The 18,930-nt window shown below is 42.1% G+C and overlaps 1 protein-coding gene across 3 annotated transcripts in view; it reads right to left on the reverse strand.

The window, feature by feature from the left end:
* The window catches only part of grid2 (glutamate receptor, ionotropic, delta 2), a 534,507-nt gene extending 517,892 nt beyond the window's left edge, over window positions 1–16,615 (reverse strand). For 2 of the 3 annotated variants that reach the window (XM_074669718.1, XM_074669719.1), the window contains exon 1: window positions 15,594–16,615. In XM_074669718.1, coding sequence (XP_074525819.1) covers window positions 15,594–15,681 — 88 coding nt within the window. In that variant the 5' untranslated portion in view covers window positions 15,682–16,615. The remainder of the gene's footprint in view (window positions 1–15,593) is intronic. The other variant, XM_074669717.1, reaches the window with a different exon arrangement.
* Between the last annotated feature and the right edge of the window lie 2,315 nt (window positions 16,616–18,930).

Consider the following 18,930-nt stretch of genomic DNA (forward strand, 5'->3'; position numbering starts at 1 on the left):
AACAGAGATAAGGCAATGTCTCTACTTGCAGAATGGACTTTCTGTTTTACCAATAAGATCTGAATGAAATCAATGAAAGCCAGTGTTTATAAAGAACAACATGAAAGTATACATCAATGAGAGGGAAAAGTGTGTAAGGGTACAAGATTGATGGAGAGAAAAACAGATGTGAGTTTTTCTTTGATTGTAGGTCAGCAGACGGTTAAAGAGCCTGGAGTGAACGGGCTCGTGGGCAGGAGGGGCTTGCAGAGGAGAGAAAGTGAGACAGAGGAGAAAAGGCAAAACAAGTGGAAAGCAAAGGGGAGTCAGACAATGAGAGCCTAGAGGGCTGTCCACAGCAAGAGAAGGTCTAATGATGCTGTCTCTGGAACAGATTCCACTCTGAAGAACAAATGCTCGTTCATAAGTGCACTCTGAAGTAAGACATGACTGCTGGGGATGCTGGTTCTGACGTCATGGAGCTCGCATTTCTGTGGTGGTGAAACAGGATTGATTTACAAAACAACCTCAAAAATCAAAATTAAAACAAGAAAAAACCCAATAACTGCATATAGCATGTTTTCTTTCCCACGTTTCTACATATTTGCTGTAAGCAGTTTCGTGTTCCAGAGGGTCATTGCTAGATCTTGATGTTGGATGGTTTAAAGAATTCAATATCATGAGCTACATTCAGGATTTAAAAGATCTATTACTGCAATTTAAGCAGAGATATATTCAAGCCCGTTTTCAGTAAATAATGGGAATGATGATTAGTGATTCTAAAGTTGCTATCACTTTTAATAGTATACTTTTAATTAATTTGAACTGAGCTTATAACTTCAAAAATGATTGATCTACCTTGAGGAATATCAACATGCAGTATGAGGCGCAGTGTATCCACAACAGAGATTGTTCAGTAAGGGTTAGGCGCAACACACATGTAACAGTGGAAACAGAGCCCCCGGTTTGGCCTACCTGTTTATAAGCGCACTTAAAGGGATAATTCTGTTATTTACAATTATAACTGACTGTTTTTACTGTTTTTTTTTATGTTTTTATTGGTTTTATTTTTTTTTAATTGTCTTTATTAATGTTTTTATTGTTTTTAATCTTTCCTTCTTGTGCACTTTGAGATTTGCCTCCAAATGTAAAGTGCGTTATAAATAAAATTCATTATTATATTATTATTATTATTAGTTCAGTTTTTTTTTAAGTGGGTTGTATGAGCTCTATGTGACCACTAAGGACATTAGATACAGTAGAAAGGTGTCTCCTCTCCCTCAGTAGGACACAGGACATCAAGATGCTGAGTGTTACTGCATCCACGGATGTTTCCTCTTTATTCCTTTCAGTCGCCATCTGTAGCAGCTCTTCTTCTGTGTACTCCGGTTCATACAGGTATCCTTTTGGTTCCAAAGTGAATGGAACTTTGTCGACGCTGTCATAGTCACTCATTTTGAATTTCCTACGCTGCCTCACAATCCTTACAGTACAAACAAAAGAATTACGATACCTGATCAAACTTACACAGGGCTACAACCGGCGCCCGAAGCACAGCTTGTTTACATTCCCTACAGCTGAAAGGAGGAGGGGGGACGGAGCGCACTAGCGCTGCGCGGAAGGATACATGACCAGTTAGTTGGGTCCGGATAAATGTTTATATTTCCGAAGACTTAATGCACTTAAATATATTTTATGTAGCGTACTCTTAAACTGTGGTATTACTTTTTGATTTTAGTTATTGTAGGCAGAGAAAATAGCCTTTGAATTTGGTACAGTCTTTCCCTGTTAGCGCCTATTTCCTCGTCACCAGTGATTACAGTCTGTGTCTTACTGAGGGAGAGGAGACAACTTTCTACTGTATCTAATGTCCTTAGTGGTCACATATAGCTCATACAACCCCACTTCAAAAAAACTGAACTATCCCTTTAATGTACACAGGCTATAGTCTAAAGCAGGTAGCTTAGGCTTTATTTCAACATAAGGACTTAAACTGCAAATCATTCCCCACTTTCTAAGCCAGTTTCTGATCCAAACCACTATTTCATCTCTGAATGAAAGGCGCATAAAAGTAAAAATCCAACTTTGAACGCGAAAAAAGAACAAGGGAACATTTTCCTGAGACCTCTGTACATTGCCCTACATTGAACCCTTTTAATCTGGATGCTGTAACTGTTACAGTCTCTGTGTAATCAGCACAAAAATGCAGCCATAATCAATATGCCACCTTGCTTCTGGTCCCACTGGCATTCATTGCTGTAAATAACAATGAAGTTTTTACTCTACTTGCTTGAGGATACACATTTGTAAGCCATTATAAAGCTGTGAATTATGTCAGAGTGGGGGCAGCCTGGAGACACACACTTTTAGATTTATTAAGAGATGCACAGAATAGCCAATCTGAACACAATGTCTCTATGGAAAAGAGGTAAAACACTTGTGAAATGCTGCTGTAGTCTAAGATATCTCGTTTATGAGGATGATTAGCTTAAATGTATGATTTTGCCCTTGTATGTATGCGCACAGATGTCAAACAAACAAGCATTAACTGACAGTGAGACAGTCAGACCTACATTACACCCTTATCACGCAGAGTGGTATAAATGGCCAATACAGCCAACTGTTCCCCCCTGCTGTTACTGTCTAACATATTTATTATGACCTAATGTTGTTTGCACTGCACACAGTCTCTGCATTAATCATCCCACCGTACAGATTTTTTGCCTCAGGATCTGTGTTATTGCGTTCTGCAGTAAACTGATCTGCATGGATGAATTCAGGGGTACTTTGAATGTTATGTGTGAAGCAATATATCCTAGTGTGCATGCTGAGTTTTTTTAATGATGGAACGTAAGTAACACTGAATTCATTTATTATATGTTGGAAATAGATTCTCTCATATAGGAGGACAACTAGTGGGGCCTAGATAGCAATGTATAGGAAGAGCTATGCTTTTAATGGACTGCATTCACCTGCATGCCGATTATTTTAATATCAGCAAAGACTTAGACACCCACACATGAGCAATGCAAACATCCCTCTAAAACAAGCATGAGAAAACAAACAAACAACATAATATTGGTAGAAAAGCTCTGGCTGCCGACATGCTGCAAGCTTTAACAAACATTACACTCTCTTGCAGCACCACATTGTTTTTCCACTTCTTTTTGATTTAATTCAGCTGAAAAAGATGATTTCTGAAGGCGTACTGGTCGGAGTAACATTACTGTGAATTCTGCATAATACTCTCAGATACCTTTTTAATTTTGCTGTATTTAGGCCTGTCACGATAATCAATAAATCGATTAACTGAACGATAAACAAAAACGTCCTCGGTAAGTTTGCCAGCCTCGATAAACTGACACGTGCGTGCATGTTTGTTTTCCTCCTCTCTTTCGACCAAAGAGGCTGAATGAGAAGATGGCTCACTACGTCTATCTTTCCTAACATCAGGTTGCATAGGTTCTATAGCAGATTTAGCGGATTTATAGCGGAGTGAGCATCTGCCAAAAATATGATCTTTGGCATCTTCTGCAACGGGGCTGCTGCACATACACACAGAGAGAGCTGAAGCGAGCGTCCTGAGGGGTAAGGAGGAAACACACGCTAATATAAATGATGGCACAAAAGATACGGTTCTTTAGCCGCCTGCCACAGTCCCAGTGTGGGAATATTTTGTTTTTTATCAGAATGAACAAAGTGTGAGCTCATTAACACCAACGAGCTGATATGTCGCATTTGTTTGAAAATAGTGGCGACAAAGAGGAAAAAGGGGAGGTGCAGCGGAGCCTTGTTCTTTGACAGTCCGCTCTGACTGAGGCTTTTGGTCTGCAAAGTAAATAGAAATAAAAGCGCCAAATGGTGGGTGCTCAAAGACAGCTACATTGCCAAAGAAATGCAGCCCTTCACTATGGTTAAAAGCCAGAAATGTTAAAAATGTTTGACAGACAGTATGGATTGACTGGGAAAAAGTACATGTTACAAACAATTCAGGAACTGTATAAACTCCCTTTTATTTAGGCTAGAGTTTTTATTGTTGGGTTTTCTTTTTTGGAGTTTCGTTTTTTCTTTAGAGACAGGGTCTATGTTTTATTGTTTTTGATTAGTATTAATTATTTTTATTGACATGTATTTTTTTCTAAAAGAGAGTCCATTTCATTTTCATTGTTTTTTTTCTTTCTTGTTTATTGAATTTATTTTATTTTATTTTTAATTTATTTTATTTTAAAGATCCTGACCTTTTAATTACAGTCAAATACTCTTAAGAAATTAAAGTTTCTTGCTTTGATGTGGTGAACTCACTTTATTATCCCGTTTATCATAATTACATCAATTAGAAAAATTGAAAAAAAAAAATCAAAACAATATTGACAACAATATTGTTTATCGGCAATAATATTTTGGAAAATTATTGTCTAGCAAAATGTGTTATTGTGACAGGCCTAGCTGTATTGGTGCTAAACAAAAATGGATTTAATTTGCGAGACAAACATGCAGTTTTTAAGCAGAACCCATGTGAGGTATCAAATAGATATTATTAACTTGAACACATGTTCACTTTCGGTTTGGGATGTTGAGGCCCACAGAAACAAATGTGGCTATGCTTCACATCCTCACTTTCACTCTGGCTGCAGTGGGTCATTTAATGAGCGTTACAGCTGCAGAGGGAGGCTGCGGTCTGTGAGTCACTGCACATTTCAGCTTTGACTAATGCACAATGGATGTAGTTGGATCTGATGTGTGGTGCAAACATTACATTATCAGGACACAAAAGAATGTGAATAATAAACCATCTATTAAGCCCTCACCTTGCGTCTGACTTCTGATTGAAAAAGTTGAATAGAAATGTGAGGCTAACAGTAATGACTAACCACAGTAATCTAATACGGTGGGCATGACGAGCAGCGTTAGCATTTAATTAGCAACACAGGCAGGAGGAAACATGGTCAGTTCTTCTGAATCTGCACTCCAAGGTAGGAACTTTCATGTTACCGACATGCAAACTGATCCCATCCACTCAATTTGTTGATTCACTTTTGTCAGACTGGATGAACACTAGATTACGAGCTGCAATCCAGATGGGCACATACACGCAGCTTTGTGACGAGCTGCCAAGTGTGTCAAACAAACAAACAGCACATTGGGATTCCACAGCAGTAATAATCAAAGTGTTAAACACCTCTCAGTTCCGATGCCTGTTTCTCTAATCGCTGACAGCATATTGAACATCAAGAGGGAGGGGCAGACAAAACAGAGGATGGGGAGTAATGGAGAGGAGGGAGAGTGGGGAAGGAGGGAGATCTCGCACAGGTTTGAGAGGTGGAGAGAGGAAGAGTAGACGCAACAACAACATTAACAACAAAAATACTTATGAAAACAGACTGTCTGAAGACAGACAGCTCAACCATCTTCTTTACTTCAACATTCAGTTGCTGATTGATTTACACATAAGTAGTTGGATCAAATTCTATTCTGCATTAACATATGGAGAGAGTGGTTGTGGGTGTGTAGTGAAAATAAGCAGCTAAGGTGTTATATAATTAGATGTAATTACAAATTCATTATCACCTTAACCCCACAACCTAAACAGCAACTATGATTTGTGCGATGAATAATAATGTCTGTGCAGTAATGCTTTCACACAAGGCTCAGAGGTTGCACAATGTGAGGTAACACAGGAGAAAATACCGCACCTTGACAATGTTATACTGAAAACGTGTCTGCAGCTTAAAACAAAGCATTACTGTTGTGTTTGTAACATGCTTGCTGACCTGAAACTCAGAAGACTTTAGATCACAACTGAGCAAACATAGATACTTTAAAACTCATTTATTCATGCATTTTAAAGGTGAGAAGGGTGTGTGCAGATGAATGAGATAGATTCAGGAACCTACGACCAGAAAGCATCACTTTTCAAAGACTGCTGTTCAAGTATGTAGCCAAGCACCTACATACTTGACTGTTCAATAAATCATTTACAAATGAATGAAGTATGAAGCTGTAGAAAGTGTATGTATATTTAAAGGGGACATATGCTTGTTTCTCCTTTTCACTATGCCAGACTAGGATGCCTATAAAGCATTTCTGCCCTCAGTTCAAGTCATTTAGTTCCTTCATTGCCCCACAATAGCGTTCGCAATATCCTCATTTTAGACCATTCTGAAGATCTCGTTGAAACGCTCTGTTTCGAGAATGACCTCCAGTAACCTCGCAAAGTCACAGCCCTTTGTGCTCTGATTGGTCAGTTCTATCAGAGGGGCAGAGGGGGTAGAGCCAGGGGGCAGCTTTTGCAGCATGGCAGTATTTACAAAAACGCCACATTGAATGGAGCAGACTGAGCGAGTTTGCTGTTTGCCAAAACTTCACCGTAAGGCATTGATAGCACTAATAAAATGGCAGAGTGTAGGAAACGTCCTTTTGTATTGGACCCCGAGTCAGACCCGCACGGTTCTGCAGCTCAGGAGGAAGAAAATCTACCTCGACACAGATCATCTCAGGACGCTTCAGTGTGGTGAGTCAAACCAGTACTGTAACATGTATAGTTTATACGTTTATACCAGGCTCTTGGTGGGTGTATCCCTCGGTGGCGGTTGTGTGACTAACTGACATCACAGAGGAGGAGCTGCTTTATCAGATTACTCCAATAAAAAGAAAGGTAGCTCGTATTGTCACTAAGGTCGAAATCTCGAAGCCAAATGTCAATGACCTATTTTCAGAGGCATCAAATCTCGTTGTAGGATATCAGAAAAAATACAATATCTCATTTTTTGAAAATTCAGGGGGTGAAAGGTCTTGTTTTCAAATTTATTATATTATATTTAAGTATTAAATCAGGGATCAGTATGATATGTCCCCTTTAATTAAAATGTATATGTGCATGTGATTGTATACAGGTGTTTCTTTCAGCGTGGAGGTGCACAAGCTTTAGTTTCTGTGCGTGTGTGCAGATTGGAGCTTAAAACATGCCTATGCTAAGGTTTTTGTGCTTTATAGTGCTTTAAAAAAAAGAGTGTGCCTTCGATTGGTTGCAGAGAAAATAAAACCGAGGACAGAGAAGCACTTCCTGAAAATTACACTGGGATGGATATCCACACACATGCATGAAAACACATGCACACCCACGCACCCTGAAATGTTCTTTAACTCAGTGAAGAGTCTGAGGATGTGACTGCAAAGTAGTGCCCTAGCTGAAGGATGAAGACATCGCTTAATGCATGAACATGCTCACACACTGCCACTGCTCATCTTTTGTACCAAAAAGCACATATAATGCACATCCAGGGCACCCACTGCCCCAGTGAGACACAATGCAGATTGCTGGAAGACTAAAACTGCATTTGTGCCAGCCGAAAGGTAGCAAACAAAAACATTAAAAGAAATGAAAGACAGAGGGGGAGGAGAGGGCTGCGGTAAATATATAATCTACTGAGAAAATCAAGGCAGTACAGAATGTATGAATACCATACAAGGACACTCACACCCACGTATGTATACTAAATACAGCAACAAATGTAAACACATGGACACACAGCCAACGTTGACAGTCATGCTAGTCCTTGACAATAAAACTCTGCTGTGCTTTGAAGTTTCACTCTTCATTAGCATGATTACATAAACTCAGTGCTCTCCAAGAGATCCTCCTGAAAAGACTCACTTGAATACAAATGGCATTACTCCACTGAATGGCACTGTTTGTTCAGCATATTTGTATTTGGCTCTTCTCTGAATAATAATTGCCAGTTGGTTTGATTAATTCCTCGGTATGATGCATAATGATAGGCTGGAGAGCTGTGTGTCACGTACAATGACACCTCTTGGGGTTTGATGTTATTTAAAGAGATGCTCATGCAGATGTCTTACAGTATTCTGTTGTGTTACAAGTTTGAGAATTGGTCCAAAAAAAAGCAGAGGTGTAAGCCTGATAATGTGGCATGAGTATTTTAGGAATAAGAATGACAAAATGAGTGGAGGAGGATTTTGCAATTTGACATGCAGTGACTTACTTTGAATTGTGGACTGTTATTTATGCAAATATGAGACAAAATATGAGGACTGCTCTGCAGTTTATTGTACTACTCGGCAGATCAGTGGCTTTTGGAGCTAATATGATGACTTTGACAAACCTGTTAGTACTCATGGCTTGTACTCAGTGTTTCTCATGCATTGTTCTATTGATGGCAGCCAAATCCACGGACAGAAAGGGATGTTGACTTCTCCTACAGATAGAGTTAGGGTCAGGTTTTTGTTTCCAAAAATAATTGGAAAAAAGGTCAATCAAGATGTCAAACTCATTTAGAAATTAAATTCTTGAAATAAAACATAGAAAACATCCAGTAATTGATACAATTCATTAATCCCCAAAATGATACACCCACAAAAGCCCTTACATTTGGATAAATGTTCATTTCTGTCTGATTACATGTGTGATTGTGTGTGAGGGTGTGCAAGAGAGGAAGGGACATCCATATGCACGGCATGTTCAGAGAACAGTTTAAATCAGTCTCCACAGAAAATCAGCCTGACACTTGTCCCAGTGAACAACAAAGGTTTCTGTCCTGAGATGACATTAAGCATGTCTGACTGAATGTGTGTCGACTGAATAAAAAACAAACACACAATACAATCATCCGGGAACAAGGGCCTGTGTTGTACAAGTTCTTCCCAGGCCATCTGGTCTGTTCTACCTGCATCAGTGACTGCTACTGCTGCTGCTGCGACTAGATGAAGCACCTTCAGCTGGGCTTTCTCTCAGCGCCTACATCTGCTGCCAGCCTCAGAGAAGCAATCATAGTTTTTCTCACAGCTAGCTGTCAGTCTGTCTCAACCTCAGAAAACACACACACACACACACACACACACACACACACACACACACACACACACACACACACACACACACACACACACACACACACACACACACACACACACACACACACACACACACACACATTTATTTTTCCCTCTGTCTCTGTGGCCTGGTTAAGGGTTCTGCCTCAGTGACCCGGTACAGACGTCAGAGCTGCTGTCTGTCTTGCTCCTTCACCTGAGGAAGCACAGCAGTTTCACATATCACACAAACCAGATGCACCTTGCACACTTTGCACTTCTGTAAGTTTTATAGAGACACACACACACCCACACACACACACATACATATAAAACACCAGTTTTTTATGAGTTTATGTACACAGTTGAGGTGCTAAATCTCCCTAGTACAGGACTAGCACACCTGTCAACATTCATAGACATAAAACTCAAGAGATGTGAAGCATTTAACACATAGTGCCCAGCCACCACCTTCCTGTATGCATGGGCAGCTGCATATTCAAACACACACACGTGCACACACACACTCACTCACTCACACACACACAGAAAAAGAGTTGACACTTCAAAAGAGGAAGCAGTGTTGACAGCTGTGAAACTCGTAGACAAAACCCGGCCATTCACACACACTGAGATGTTTAGAAATCCCTCTCCATGGAAAAGACCAGAATAGCAGCAAAGTGAAAGAAAAACCCGGGCCATGCCAGGACACATCCCACCCCCCCTGTCTCCTCTCCCTTATGTGTCCTCTCCCCACAAATAATGAAAACCTACCATTCAGGCTTTCAACTCTTTCCATGGAAATGACGGAAATCCTCCTCCGTCTCTCATCGCTGTTATGGGACACAGCCCCACATGCACACACACGTGCACTCTCTGCATAGATCTAATAATCTCTTTGTCCATCCAGCCATCCTCCCCCCTCATCACCTAAACTGATCCAAGCGACCAAAGCATGACACGACTGTCCCGTCCCCCCTCTCTCTTTCTCTGGCTTTCACCTTAATGACAAGCCAGTCCTAAAAACTACCTTGAACAAAACAGGTCTTTGAAAACTGAACAAAGGGGCTCAGATAAAAATGTCAGAACTAGATGAAAGGAACTCCTGGTATCACAAGTGATCTGCTCCCTGAAAATGTTGGAAATTATAAATGTGCATCAGAAAAGTGAGTCCCTCTTGTTTTTTGGGGCAAAATATGAACTTAATATGAACAAGAAATGCTCCAAATCTGTGTCATCCAACAGGAGCAGCCATTTGGGTTGCCATAGAAATACAGATCAAATGTGAATACTTAATATGAGCAGGAGAGAGCTGCAGTTTTAAGAAACAGATCCCCTAAGACCTTCCTAATGAGTCTGATGTCACACTTATTAACCCAATTTTGGGGGCATGCATGCTGGTTTCTGGTAGTCTAATCTTGGAGTAATACAATGAAGAAGCAAAGCACGAACTGAGTTGGCTTACACAGACGTAATATATGTCACCACACTGCACCATTGTCCTCCTGCTCTGCTGCAGAGCATCAAACCTGAATTTTACGGTGAAGTCATTTTATTTTGTGTCTCCAGAGAAATATCAGGGTGTTACCTGATGCGACAGCTTTCTGAAACTGTCTACTGCACCACTTCCACCTTTTTTAAAAATAATTTATATAACCTTATATTAAGTAAGCACAGTGCCTGAAGTGTTCTGCACAGGTGTTCTGGAAATCAGATCTCAATAGCGATCATATGTCTTTATTCAATCATAGCAAAAATATTGTAAAATTCTAAACATCTGCAATATTTTCGAGACAGTCCATGTTTCTAGTGTCCTGCACTGATTTTGAGGTATAGCAAATGTGGCAAAATTGAAGCCCATTGATTCCTTGACCATGACCCCAGATGTTATAGTGTAGATAGACCCATATCACATTACTGCAGGCCATAATGTAAGATGACAGAAACTATATGACACAACATAGATCATGCAACAAAACTGGCCATAAATACTGTTAACATCTGTCTAGACTCCAATTCCATTACAAAATGCACATTTTATCACCTAAAGTGTTTTTCTGGGTGATTCCTGGAATGATGACATACTAGGTGAGCCACATTTCATCCCCCTCTTAATCCAAGAGTTGATTCAATCGGCAGTCCACAGAGGCATCTTTAATATGTGCCTGTGATGGATGGAGACATTGTGCTACATGTAGCCATCTTAAGATTCATTTTAATACTCTGTGCCCTTGGCATTTGAGTGTGAACAGCCAAGAATGATGTTAATCTGAAGCCTCTGACCAAGCATTAGGACTCTAGAGCATACTGTACTTCCATGATCAGTATGAGAATAGAGCATAAGAGGGGAAGAAGTGTGCCAATGTGCAATTCATGACTTGAGCGGGCATGAACCAGACTTGCTTGCCGGCTTGTTTGCCTCGTGTTTGATGCAGGGTGAATGCACTCTGACACATTGCATGGCTAAAAAAACAACAACAGTGCAACTCTCGAAGAGAGGGCTTAATCTGGCTGCATAAATCATTGAGACTTTTTGAGTGTAACTAATCAAGAACACACACACACAACCACAGACACTTCCTCTCCCTCTTTATCTGACTGTATCTCTCTCCTCCTAACACGTACACGCACAAATCTATACTAACCGCCCTCATAAAGCAGAGGACTATTGCCATGCAGCACACGATGCAGCTAGGGCCAAGAGGCAAGCGAAGCGGACCCCCCCTCCTTCTGCATGCTGATCATTAGCCAGAGAGAGACAGACAGCTAAAAAAGAGAGGGAAAGAGAGGATGTGAGGCTGCAGAGCCAGCCAGCTACCCAGCAGCTCAATCACTTTTAATGCCCGGACAGTGCAAGTTGAAAACGTCTGCTGGTCACTGCTGTTAATATCACAGAAATAAGGGCAGCTGAAGATGGCCGAGGTTTGCAGTATGAGCAGCTAAAAATGGAGGAAGATGATGATGATGATGATGGCACAGTGTACTAATTCTACCTTTCTTCCAGCTCATGTCTATTTCCTGCCTCCTTTCACTTCTTTGGATTCACATCTCTTTGCTGCCTGTCTGTCTCTCTCCCTCTCTTTCCCTCATTCCATCTTTAGCAGCAACAAAGAGATTAAAGAGGGATTACTTCTGACATGTCAATGTGATGTGCCTGCTGGGTATAGTACTTTTTTTCCTTTCTCATGCGGTCCTAAGTCAATATGATGTGAACACACACACACATACACACAGACAGGTCAGCATTGTTGGAGCTAAAGAGATGATAGAGTGAAGTACAGAGGCCTCCAAGGATGTAAATGTAGAATTCGAACATAGAAACAGCTAAACTGAAAGTGTAGCTCGTGCTATATTTTTTGTGAGAAAACAATAACCAAGAATCATGATTCCAACTCCTTCTTTCCCTGTATCCATAGCCTAACTCGTCTGCTGTTTCTAAAGTCTCCTGGCTGAAGAGGTTTGAGTGAGGGACCGAGGTGAGAGGATGAGAAAAGACATGCATTGTTTTCGGTTGATAACCTTTTGCTGGGATTCAAAGTACTTGTGGCCAGCAGGGAAATGAACTATTGATTAGAAATAACATGGAGAGGAACAAGACAGAGAGAAAAAAAAATCTGAAATCACACCAACCACCCACACTTGGTCTTGTCCTCATGCATGCACACACAAAAAGCCTAGCTTGCACATACATTTGCTTGAGCGCGAATGGAGTTGTAACTAACCAGGAATAAACTCAACCAACCAATAAACTACACACAGTTCTTGCTGTCTCTTGTACTAATTGGAAACCGCCGCCAGCCTGGTTTTTGCAACAGGGGTCAAGGCAGAATAGCAGTGTTTTCCTCATTATCTGTGTCACTGAATTGTGCTCCTTACACATACATCTTGGATTTGTATGGATTATGTTGCAAACAGAAGGTGATTTGAGAGCCTCTCCTCCTGTAAATCCTGCGTCTGTACAGTCTAATTTTTCCAGCTGACTGGTCTAATACAGTGTACAACATTATGTCTACTCATCTTTACGTGCATCATCTTAACACATAAATACAGACAAAGAGATAAACACATAAAACACTGAATACTACCAAAAGGCTGCATCTGCTAAAGTTTGTAAGGTAGAAGGTAGTTTGCATGGGCTGTGGTACTAATTATTAGCTTAATGCTACATTGTGTTTCCATTAATGACTAGTTAGTGCAATAAATTCTATAGATCATCAAAGATCATCTTTATTTATGTTCTCAGAAAGGTACTCGTAGCACTATCTCTTACTCCAGCATCTTAAAAACCTAGCTTTTGGATGTAAGTATAGCATAGTCTCAAGTTAGCTGTCATGTCATAGTAAAGCCTTATGAAGTACATGCTGAGGACCAGCTAAGATGCCATATTTGAAAACAATTAGAGCTGAAACGATTCCTCAAATGATTCGAGGTACTCGATTACAAAAAATACTCGAGTAATTTTCTCCACCTCGAGGAATCGTTTAATTTAAAAAAAGATCAAAGAGTGGTATTTCAAATAGAGCTGAGGCCATAATAAGAGAGTTTTCAGACCCCTCAAGCTACCTCTTATACAAAATAGCAACTAGCAACAAATCTAGCTTCTTTTCTGGAGTTAGGAGACTAATGGGTCATTCTACGAAACGGGTGCCATTTGGGTCCGCAACATTTGATGAGATGTACAAGGCACAAAATGTGTCAAAGTGTGTTTACAAATTTTGGAGCTACCAAGGCAAGTGCTCTTATTGACATGCTGTATCAGAAAATTCTATTTCTTAAAGAGAAAAAAATTAATTTGAAAAATAATAGCTCTTTAACAAAAATATATCTTATCCAATTACTCGATTAATTGATGGGATTTTCAGTAGAATACTCAAATACAGCCCTAAAAACAATACAGATCTGGATAGCTTGGATATAAAAAAAATGCAGAACAGTTGTGCACATATGGAGAACCTTGACCCAGTTTAAGTAGCTGACAAGAAACTCGCTGCTGATGGCCTATATAGCAAATATCTGGGTCTCAGTCTTGGTAAGCTGTGCAATGTCACAGTCCCATTGGTCTCTGTCTCATCCAGAGAAACAAACAGTCAGTGAGCAGGTACAAACTTCCAGAGTCATGCTGAGTGACACTTGCAGAACATGTGGCTGCTGCGGGGATCAAACCATCCAGTTCACAGGGAGGATCTGTCAAACCAGTGGATTACACTGATGCCCCTGTAGGGCTACAATCACAGCTTACAAGCCTGCATACTGCATGTGGCTTCTTCTGCACATAATGCTGTAATGTCCCACATGTCTCTGTAACCCAGTTTAGATAAGAATTCACCGAAACTAAAATCCATGTCTGAATCATCAGTTATATGTATATATTTTTTTAATTTCCATGTAGTTTGATTAGCACATCATCTTCACCTTGATTATGCACATTCACTGTCTACTGAAGCTGTGTTAATCTCCCTCATTTGGCCATGCTGTTGTTGTAAGTCTGATATGAAGAATCAGCTTGGTCAAGCGCCCAGAGAAGACCTCAGACTGATCCAGCTCATTTCAAACAGCATCCAGGTAGCTGCTAAATTGGCCTGGAGATCAGCTGTGTAAATCAGCTGGCTCCAGTCTGAACAGATCAAACATGCCAGCTCTCCTCCCCTGGCAGCGTAATGCACTGGGTAAGATTGGTGGCCTATGATGTGTTGCATGTGTGCTTGACTGCTTGTGTGTGTTAAAATATGGATGTGATCTTGGCCATGTGTGTAATGCGGTCAAACACCAGTTCAAAATGGACAGGTGCTTATCTTAGTTCTCGTGCGTTTGTGCGCGCGCGCCTCTCAAGCACCCACTCACTTTCTCCCTCCCTCTTTCTCGCTCTGGTCTATCGCCCATTCGAGGCCACCGAGTTGTGCAACGATTATGTGTGCCCACCACCACCTCGTGTCCTCATCTCATTCTGCAAGACACGCTCTCCAGTGTCCCCCCTCTCTCCCTCTTTTCCTCCGTTGGAGCCGGAGGCGCTGCTTCACCGCCTGAAAGAATACGCTCCCTGATGTCGAAATCACACTCAACACAACAGTGCCACACTTTGCTGATGGTGGTGGAAGGCAAAAAAGACGTTAAGACATAAAACGTTTCTCTTCTTTTGTCTTGGCACTGCGGTATCTCACGCTGAATGACGATCATGCCACTGTGCAAACATCTCTAAGTAAGAAATTTGAGAGCTCAGGGTAATCTCTCTGCCATGCAGGGGAGCATCAAACCACCTGTTTTTCGCACATCCTGTGCACACACAGACATTATCATACATCAAATTCTGGTGAAACGCTGCACCCTGTAAGTGCTGTGTCTTTACTTGGCACGTTCTGCATGTATTGATCGTTTAAGGCTGCAATTAATAATCTTTAAAAGCTGGCATTAATAACGACAAAGCAGTCTTGCGGTATTAGAGATGGCATATTGGGAAGATTATTTGTAATACCTCAACTCTGATGATATGATGCCCACAATGGCGCATAACAGAACCCAAGACCGTTATTTTGCCAGCAATAAAAGAAGTGTCAGAGCTAGAAATTCTGCTTGAAAGCCATCCCAAGTCTGGTATCTGCATCAAAATAGTGTTGATTCATAGAAAAGCCCACGCAATACCACCGGGTGTCACATAAATCGCCAGCAGAGCGGTGATTTAAGCAGCGCAGCGCATATCAAGGCTGAAACATCCAATCTGTTTCCTGAGAGACGCACACAGAGCCTCATTGTGGCTGAGAATCTGAGGAGAAAAAAGCGCAGGAACTCACCGATGTGGATGATTGAATCCGAGAGCGCCGACTTCCACTCCTGGCTCCAAAAGACGGCAACGAGCATCATAACAGAGATAACTTTCATGTTGTCCAAAGATATTTCCCCCCAAGAATCAGAGAAAGCCAACAGCTCTCTGAGTGAGAGCGAGCCGAGTTAAAATCCTAAAACACGAAGCTTCTTTTTTTAGTCCATCTGTAGGGCGGTCAAGGAAATTCCCTGTAATCTCTGCCGTGAGTGGGATGCCTGTCCGTGGAGGGAAATAAAGTAGAGATTCCCGGGTAGTCACAGCCTGGTACCCTGTTGAAAATCCTCCCAACATTAAATCATGTTCAGGGTGAGCGGGGAGACGCTGAGCCGCAGAGGAAACAAACCACATCCAAACGCTGCTGCGTTAAGGCGAACAGGAGGGCTGGAGGATGTGGCCGCTCATTTAAAGGAATAAATCTTTTACCATCCGATGACGTGAGGGGAAAACCTAGTTCTCTTGGAAAACAGCAGGTCCTGTTATAATGACCTGAGATTCCCAGCCTTACTGAGCTGGCGACGCAGTTTCTCCCTCCTGCACCAATCACCAAACCACCACCAACAGCAGCAGCCTCAGCGGAGCAAACCAACGGCCAAAACTTCCATTTTCAACGCAGGAGCTTTTTTTCACAGCTACATTCACTTACCCTCTCTTCGAAAATCACCAACACACAGCGACTTATGTTAGAGGGTTATGGAATGATGAAAAGCCGTGTCACATGGCATTACCGAGGAGAGGTACCATATTCCGAAATAGTCTCTCAGTTTCCTGCAGGGACGGGAAAGGCTCTTTTAGATGTAACGACTTGAAGCTCCAAAGCGACTCGTCTTGTCTGCGTCAGAATAGGGAAAAATTATAGGCTCGGCAATCAGGGGGAAGAATTAACCGAGGATGCGCGCAACGACACTCCGCGGTCCACACTCCGCACTCCGTATGCGGGTACACGCGTCAGCCCCAGCACGCACGGTGGCTGGTGAAGAGGAGGTATGCCGCGTCCGTGTGGGAGAGAGAGTGAGAGAGAAAGGGAAAGAGGGAGAGAGAGAGAGAGGGAGAGAGGCAGCAACTGTGAGCAAAAGCAGTTGCCAGCAGGGCCGCGCATCTACTGTCTGGAATTACCTTGGAGAAAGAAAGACAGAGCAGTTGTGCCTCAGGGTGGATAAAGGATGCAGGAGAGTTGAAGAGACGGTGGATCATAATCCACCATATGACCTGTTGTGGTTCTGTTTCTCTCTGGTGTCTGTGAGTCTGTCACTTTTTCTGCCCCTCTCACTTTCTGTCTGCTTCTCCCTGAGACCCACCAAGTCAAGTCAAGGCAGAAGGCCCATCAATGAGTCCAGTTTGCCTGAGGTTTCTTCCTGTGAGGCAGAGTTTACCTTACCTGTGTTGAGTTGATGTGTTGGTGTGTTTAAAGGTGTAATCAGCGGTCTGGGAGAAAACGAGTGGAGAGGTTGTTGATTAACGAATTTAGACCAGCCTCTACCTTCATACCCTACCCCTGGCTCCACGCCCGACAGATGGACGTTTGTCGTCATGGAAACGACCGAGGAAACCGCGTAGCTGACCAACACGGCGGACGCCGGACTAGCAAACACTCGAGGGTCAGTTCGCTATAATCCGTCAAGCCGTAATTATTGCTTTGAAATTAGTTGTAGTACGACGAGTTTTAGTAGTATTGTAGCAACATATATTGTAATATTTTGATATATAAACATTTTCCGATCAAAGACGTGCGATGCGCCACAATAGACAGGCCCGGGTTATTGAGCTTGCCTTTGAAGGAGACTTAAACCACGGATGTACGACGGAGTGGGAGGACGCTATCCTCAGGAGATTTAGCTAGGATACAACACTCGGCGGCCCCAGCTGTTTTAAAGGTATTTCTATCTTTAGCTCTCTACTATTGTTTGGGTTTCCTGTTTTTTGATCGTTGAAAGGTGTTTGATGTTCACTCTAATCTTGGTGCTAAAGGCGCACGGTTGTGAGCACACCGGAGGGAGAGAAAAGAGAGGGAGGGATGTGGCTTTCGTTGTGGTACAGTACTTTGTAAAAGTGAATTAGAACTTTACACAATGGTTATGAACCCAGTAGTAAACGATAATTTGTGCCCCCCTGCACCTGTCAAAATGACCACCTGTTTAATTTTGTCTGACGCCAACTCTGGGTTAGCACACAGCTAAGCTGCAAAGCTAAGGTAACCCTGACTGGTCAGACAACAGTAGCCACAACTCTACTGCCATAATTGATAACATCACGACAACAGCACATTTTGGCAGATTAGACAATAAGATGAATGCCTGACGGCTGTTACTGTTATGTAAAGCACCACAAAGCTAACCTTGCTTACCTGTCCAGCAGAAAAACGGCGACATCCGCGTCTGTTTTCAGTTCCGTTAAATCGCGGAGTTCCCTCCACCTTCGGAAAGCCACACCAGTGTTGACCCAGGTCTTCCCTCTATCATAGTCATAGACTTTTTATTTTCATTTTATGCTCTTCTGTCCTATTTTCTTTTGGGGTGTTTTTCGGCCATTGTTACTGTTGGTATCACACTGCTTCCTTACGCTAACGGCGCACGCTACCTACGCAACATTCTACTCCACCTCCCCCCTCTGTCTGATCTGCGCACGAGTATGATCCGCCCCCTGGGTGTGTGGGGGTGTACCCTGTTTTGGTGGCTCCGTCCGAGCCACAGTATTCAGCTGCTGAAATTCAGAGCCAAGGCTGTGTATTGAAACCAGACTTTTTTCAGCATGCTGTCAGTGATGATGTCTTGTGGATGGAGAGGAGGATTACAGCGATTTTGACAAATAGTGCAGATTAGACAATCGCTGACTACACTGTTAACTCAAAAAAGAGTTGTTGTTTGCACTTACCTTTGAGTCATAATCAAGCGGCAACCTCTGGTCTAAGAGTACGAGACAATGCGGAAGTGCTAAAACCTGCTGTTTTTTGGAGTGTCTGCTTGAGGCTGACACTCAAACGGTTTTCAGAAATTGACCTTTTAACTGCCTGATTCAAAAAACGTCTCCTGTCTGAATCACTGAGAAATTTTTCTATCAGCACAGATGGGTGAATTTTTTTCTAACTCAGCAGTTCTGAGGATATTAAGATCGCAAGCTCGCTCAATCAGAGGCACAGCTCAGGTCACGTGACTGACAGGTGTCCTATAGCTGTACACAAAGCCCTTGCCACTTCCAGCATGACTACGATAGCCGGTGTGCTTCATTTTCCTTTTCAGAAACGGACGGGTGAAGCAGAGGAGACTACGTCTGTTTTATACAGTCTACAGTCATGATCATTGACTCTATAT

This window comes from Halichoeres trimaculatus, unplaced genomic scaffold, assembly GCF_033239565.1.
Source record: "Halichoeres trimaculatus isolate MK-OKI-2021-1 unplaced genomic scaffold, fHalTri1.1 fHalTri1_scaffold_5, whole genome shotgun sequence".
Lineage (NCBI taxonomy): Eukaryota > Metazoa > Chordata > Actinopteri > Labriformes > Labridae > Halichoeres > Halichoeres trimaculatus.